At 43.1% G+C, this 6,420-nt stretch overlaps 1 protein-coding gene across 1 annotated transcript in view; it reads right to left on the reverse strand.

Annotated features, from left to right (window-relative positions):
* Nucleotides 1–531: 531 nt before the first annotated feature.
* The window catches only part of MUT (methylmalonyl CoA mutase), a 22,693-nt gene continuing 16,804 nt past the window's right edge, over nucleotides 532–6,420 (reverse strand). The window contains exons 9-12 of the mRNA XM_009319684.1: nucleotides 4,939–5,070; nucleotides 2,534–2,681; nucleotides 2,251–2,418; nucleotides 532–953 (exon numbers count right to left, since the gene is read on the reverse strand). Of these exons, the coding sequence (XP_009317959.1) occupies nucleotides 825–953; nucleotides 2,251–2,418; nucleotides 2,534–2,681; nucleotides 4,939–5,070 (577 nt within the window). The 3' untranslated portion in view covers nucleotides 532–824. The remainder of the gene's footprint in view (nucleotides 954–2,250; nucleotides 2,419–2,533; nucleotides 2,682–4,938; nucleotides 5,071–6,420) is intronic.

The following is a 6,420-nucleotide window of genomic DNA, read 5'->3' on the forward strand; positions in this document are numbered from 1 at the left end:
AAAGACCCTCACAGCCCATTTGCCCTGTACGGATTCCGCAAAAGACTTTTCACATGTCTGAATCAAGTTCCTTCTGGAGGAGGGGAGACAAAAATTGTAAGAATCCAGGATCAATTTACCTGAAGAAAGTCCGACTGCTAAATAGACAGGGATAGCAAGAACAATACTGGACAAAAATACAGAACTAAGGGAAGATGAGCATTGAAATGAACTTCATTTGAGAAATAGTGAAGTATCGGGGAAGGGCAGCGACGTAGACAGAGCAGAGGTGCACAGCTGCTCCTATATGGGTTACTGCCAGATACAGGATTGGTATCTTATTAAACAAACCACAAACTTTGAAAAATTATGGTTTATCTACTTATACGTTCTAAAGAGAGTTAAGTCAGATTAACATTAACATCAAAGTGCTGCTGGATTCAATCGCATCTCTGCTGACCTTCAGCGATTTTGCCTGAAGACTTCCAGGTCTACAATGCCTGCCAAAAAATTCAAAAGAAGTTCTCTGCAGGCAAAAAGAGATCAACCAAAGAGCTGGAATGGGTATTTTATTTATCAGTCTATCTGGAAAAAAAAGCAAACCCACCTACTGAATTCCCTTCATTCCCTGAAGTCATAGTTCTAGAGATAAAATTTTCTTGTGGGTACACGTGTAAATAATCCTTAAACAGAACAAGCGGAGAATTTACAACTTTCTTAGAAAGCACAAAACACCAGGGCACAGGGCAGTGGAACCAAAGGCATGTGGCTGGCCATCCCTCGCTGATGATGACATTCTGTAAGCGATTAGTATAAGGCTGGTTGCGTTGTGTGACGTTTCAGCGTTACATAGATTGCTGCCTCTGCTCCAGACACTTCTCAATATCATCCAACACTTGGACAGCTGCTTTCGGAATACGAGTCCCCGGGCCAAACACATTGGTAACGCCGGCTTCATACAGGAAGTCGTAATCCTGTTCAGAAAGAAATTTAAGATCGATAGTTAATAGTGCAGCAGAAAATTGATAATTGATTTATAATTGGTGTATGCTCTATCCTGTATGCTGGCCCTGAGAAAGTATATGCAACAAGTCCCAGAGAGAGGCAGCACCGCATCAAGGGAAATGGGAAAAATATGGTAGTTAGGAGGTAAAAAAGAAATATTAAAAACACATCCACAGGAAAGATTTTGTTTGTTTAGAATCAGACTAATGTCAGATCCTTGGAAAATATTCAGAAGTCAACTGGATGTGACCCTGAATAACCTAATCTGAATTTGATCTAACTTCTAATTTTGAAAATACTGCTTTAAACCAGGGCTTGGACCAGATGACTGCCGGTGGTCTCTTGCAATCGAAGTTACTCTAATTTTATGATTGACCTGAAATTTCAAAAAGACCTGGGAAGCAGTTGTGTTTTCTCTCTTACTTCTACATAGGATATATTATACTTTTTCAACCACAGGTTAGTAGCATCCCATTGAGAGATACTGGACAGAACACAATTTGTCTCCTAGAAAAATACTACAAGTTTTGTTCATTCAATTTTGAAGTCTGCCACTCCTGAACACTTACCTAATTGGCTAGAAAAGGAAGAAGCCTGGGAAAAGGGAGTAACAGGAGATTTATACGCAAAATCAATTTGAATCTCTCTAGACAGAAGATGACCCTAAAGGTGATACAGCCAGGCAAACTGTGGATGAGCTGAGGAAAATTTTAAGACAAAAGCCCAGATCTGACTGTTCAACAGTTTATGAGAAAGCAGAGGGAATGAGAGGCAACGCTGAGGCCTGATGACGGGGAACATGAGGAGAGGCTGATCAGTGAATGAGACGTGTAGCCTATAGGTGTTGGGACCCGCCAAGTGCCTCAGTCACTAGCTGTGGCTCTTCAGACTATTACTGGAAGTCACGAAGTCTCTTAAGACAGGAGCTAGCCTTTATCAGTAATGTGCAAGGTACTGGCAATTGGAAACAACAGAGCATAAAGAACATCTCCCTGAGGCTCATCTTTTCGCACCACAGCTTAATATTCCATCCCACAAACACTGCAAGTTAAACCAGGGCACGGTGTGCGTTTAACCAGATCAATGAGACCCGACGGCACTCTGCGACCATCTTGCAGATCTGTGCTGACCCTGGTGATTACACACGGTAGCTTCCAGCGCTGTAAATTCGCTCTGACATTAACAGAATATAGGGAATAGCTAAAACCAGCACAGACAGAAATAAAGCAGTCTCCTAGTCTTGACGGAAATGATGTTGACCTGTACCTGAGGTGGGATGACACCCCCACATATGACAAGAATGTCCGGCCGGCCAAGGGCGTTGAGTTCTTTGATGAGTTCAGGCACAAGAGTTTTATGACCTGCTGCGAGTGTGCTGACGCCAACACAGTGCACATCCGCATCAACCGCCTGCTGGGCCACTTCTCGCGGTGTCTATATGGAAAGAGGATCACGGGACAAGTCATAGCCCCAGCCTGGTGGCCGAACAAGCGTTAGAGGGAAAATCGCTGCATTTGAAATACATTGGACACCGCTCAGTCGGTCATACCTGGAAGAGGGGACCTATGTCCACGTCAAAGCCGATGTCTGCAAATCCTGTAGCAATGACTTTAGCTCCTCTGTCATGGCCATCTTGACCCATCTTTGCAACAAGTATACGAGGCCTGCGCCCCTCACGATCCATGAACTTGTTAACTCTGATTGAAAACACGTATTGTATTATTGTCACTGAGAATCATTAGAAGTATTTCCACAAATAATAAAAAAAAAAGCACTGTATGCAACTGTAGCATCATTTCTATACATCAAATCAAAAGATCTTCTAAGTCACGGTTTGTCTAGTTGGCATACTATGTTAATATTCATGTTACATGATTACTAACCAATTTCTTGTAATTACTATCCTGAACAATAAAACATTCTATTTTAAAGAAAACCACTCCACTACTTTTCTGCTTTGTAACGGACAAAATACTGAATTCTCAGAGGGTTTAATGAGCTGAATTGCAACTAACTAAAACACAATTTTTAGATTTTAAGAATAATTATGACCAATTATTTCAAAAGTACTTGCATGGCACACAGGCTATAGAGACGGGTCCTAGACATCATGCTGTGCATCATCACTCAGCTGGGCACAAGTCTGTGCAGAAAAGGATTACGGCATCCCCCGTTCTGTGCACTCGTTCCAGTGCCTCCCTTTTTCTGGTTAGTGGCAGTTCAGATTTCTATTGAGTAAAAGTGACTGTGTAACCACAGCCTCAGAGATTAATCTTTCATCTTACTTTTCATTATCCATGTACCGCCAGTATCTGTCCTTGAGCGGGACGCTAAGACTACCGCTTCTCAGAAATAAAAAGTTTTTTGTTTGGGGTTTTTTTTTTTTTAATATTGTACTCTTCTGAGCATTCTGTTAATGATGGAGTTGTACGGATTTGGTGCACCTTGAAACCACGTGCTGACCTGGCTGGGATGATCGCTGTATGAATCCAGTGGCTTAGTTTGGGGAAAAGAATGACTCTAGATAAAGCATTTATCAGCACAGATTTGAACAGCCTCCGGAGACAATTCCAGGATAGGATAATGCATCATGTGAGAGGGAAAAAATAAGAACTCGGGCAGCTTAAAAAGGAAGTATGTCAAGAGAGCCCGAAGAAGCAGACTGACAAAGCCTCTGTTTGAGGATGTACAGGAGTTGGGCCTGCCTTCTCTATCCCTAAGGACTGCTGAGAACATCAGTGAAGCAGGTATCTGAATTGATTTGCGATACCTTAAACTCCTTTTCTCTGTATTGTTTTCTGTTCCCGCACTCTTGTTTTCTTACTTCCCCACCCACAGGCTCCCTCCCAACAAGACCAGCTCCAGGCGCTCCAGGCCTGCCAGGCTAAGACCACCTGAGCCAGTCACTGCAACTCGGGGCTTGGTTTAAGTGTGGGGCAAGTGTGAAATCACACTTTCGAAGGCCTGTGCAAAGGTGACACGTAGTAAATCCAGTTTCGTTACCATGTTTACTAACTGGTACGTATGATCTCGGACATGAAGGCAGGTTTGTAGAAAAGGGAGCTACGTCTTGAATCTCAAGGAATCAGTTCAGTTCAGTTTCACGCAAATGCATAATTACAAATGCTGAAATTTAAAATAAATATTTAAAATAAAAAACGATGGTGACATCCCCCAGCACACCTACTTTCAAGTCAGGCTAAACGTCACCACTGTGAAGCCATCAAGTAATTCCCTTTTAAGAGATCCTGTAACTCTTTAATGTATAAGCCCCAACACAGCAGGGACTTACGAGCGTCGGTTCATACTGCATCACCACCCACCACTGCAGTTGGGTCTCTTCACCCGAGGGGACAGCAGCAAAGGCAGAAGCTGACAAAAGGCACAAATGGGCACTGTTTTCACGCATACTACCATCTTCTGATGTTTTCTCCCTCGTGGTACGAGTAAGTAACACCCGTAGACTGGAAGTTGTATGTGGATATCCAGACAGATTTTAGCCTCACGATGTTAGGAATGGTAAGAGTGAAGTTGCAGGGACACCTTATGGGCAGACCAAAACTAGGTTTTGCAAATATGAGTTGCTGGAAATATTTGTAGAGATTACTGTTACAGGGTCTTCAAAAGAAGCAATCCAACGTACAGGGATTTCAGGCAGTGTTTCTCAGCTTCTTAATCTTACGGCTGCCTAGTCTATTTGAACAAAAACCTCGAATCGTAACATCACCTCAGTGGATTTTGTTTGCAAGCAAATAAAAAGTTCAATTAAGTTTTGACTATTCTGTTATCGCACTTATTTCTTCTCATTCTGCTTACTTGCTTACAGGCATGAGAATGACACTGCAGATCTTTGTTTTGTTCTGGGGATGTCATTCAGGTTTGGGGAATGCTTTTTTAGGGCACAGTGGATTAAATGTGAGACTCGTGTTTGGCTTCCTGGGAAGCTATTCTCACCTATTGATGGCATGAAGAATTTCATCACTCTCTCCAAACTCCTGGCGATAAGCTCCGCTCACCATTCGGTCACTGGCTTTATGCTCCCCAAACACCTTCTTCATTGCATCTGTTATTTCTCCAACAGTGCACCTAAGATACAGGAACAAAGTATTAATGCTATCAGGAGGCTTATATGAAAACAGAATACAGAAATCGCTGGCAGTGGCCCAACTATTTGCCTTGCTGCGGGACAAATTCATTTACACTCATTTCCCCTTTGGTGCTACAACTCTGAGCATCCGACTCACCCCACTGTCATCCACTAATAGAACACGCAAGAGTATTTTTAAGAAAATACCGTTTTGCTGATGCGAGAAGTGATTTTACAAGTGATGAGGCAATGGGGACCACTGCATGGCAAAATATTTCAGGAAATTAAATCAAATTTTCTCAACTGGGAATTTTTTGGGGCTCAGACTGCGAGATCTTGCATTTGGACTCATATTAAAATTCAAAATATAAATCAAGAGAAAAAAAAAAGAACACCACACAGAAAAGACTGAAGCCTAACTTTTTAACTGGAATTTGTTTGCCTTTCCCTTGATGTTTATATTTTAGTATTTAATCTTCTTCTTCTCTACTCCTGACATAGCTCCTTTATCCACTGAGATGCAGAAGAATCTGGGAAATCCATTTACGTGCAAGTTAGAAGCTTTGTTTGCTACTGGAGACACTGTGCGTGTTTGAAATAATACACATTTTACTGCTGTAGCGCAAGTCCTAGAAGCAAACTAGGCTGTGCTGTCTTGTACAAACATCAGAAATAATGCCTCTGTCCCAAAGCATTTAAAAATCTCAGGCTTAACGGATTCCACCTTTCTGCGTAAAATCTATAGAATCATAGAACAGTTTGGGTTGGAAGGGACCTCTAAAGGTCACCTAGTCCAACCCCTCTCCTGTGGGCAGGGACATCTGCAACTAGATCAGGTTGCTCAGAGCCCCGTCCAACCTGACCTGGAATGTTTCCAGGGATGGGGCATCCACCACCTCTCTGGGCAACCTGTGACAGTGTTTCACCACCCTCAGCATAAAAAATTTCTTCCTTAGGTCTAGTCTCAATCTACCCCCCTTTAGTTTAAAGCCATTCCCCCTTGTCCTGTTGCAACAGGCCCTGCTAAAAAGTTTGCCACCATCTTTTTTACAAGCCCCCTTTAAGCACTGATAGGCTGCAAGAAGGTCTCCCCAAAGCCTTCTCTTCTCCAGGCTGAACAACCCCAACTCTCTCAGCCTTTCTTCACAGGAGAGGTGTTCCATCCCCCTGACCATTTTCGGGGCCCTCCTCTGGACCTGCTCCAACAGGTCCATGTCTTTCTTATGCTGAGGGCTCCAGAGCTGGACGCAGTACTCCAGGTGGGATCTCAGCAGAGCAGAGTAAAGGGGCAGAATCACCTCCCTCACCCTGCTGGCCACGCTGCTTTTGAGGCAGCCCAGGATACGATT

This window comes from Pygoscelis adeliae, unplaced genomic scaffold (assembly GCF_000699105.1).
Source record: "Pygoscelis adeliae isolate BGI_AS28 unplaced genomic scaffold, ASM69910v1 Scaffold121, whole genome shotgun sequence".
NCBI classification, from domain to species: Eukaryota; Metazoa; Chordata; class Aves; order Sphenisciformes; family Spheniscidae; genus Pygoscelis; species Pygoscelis adeliae.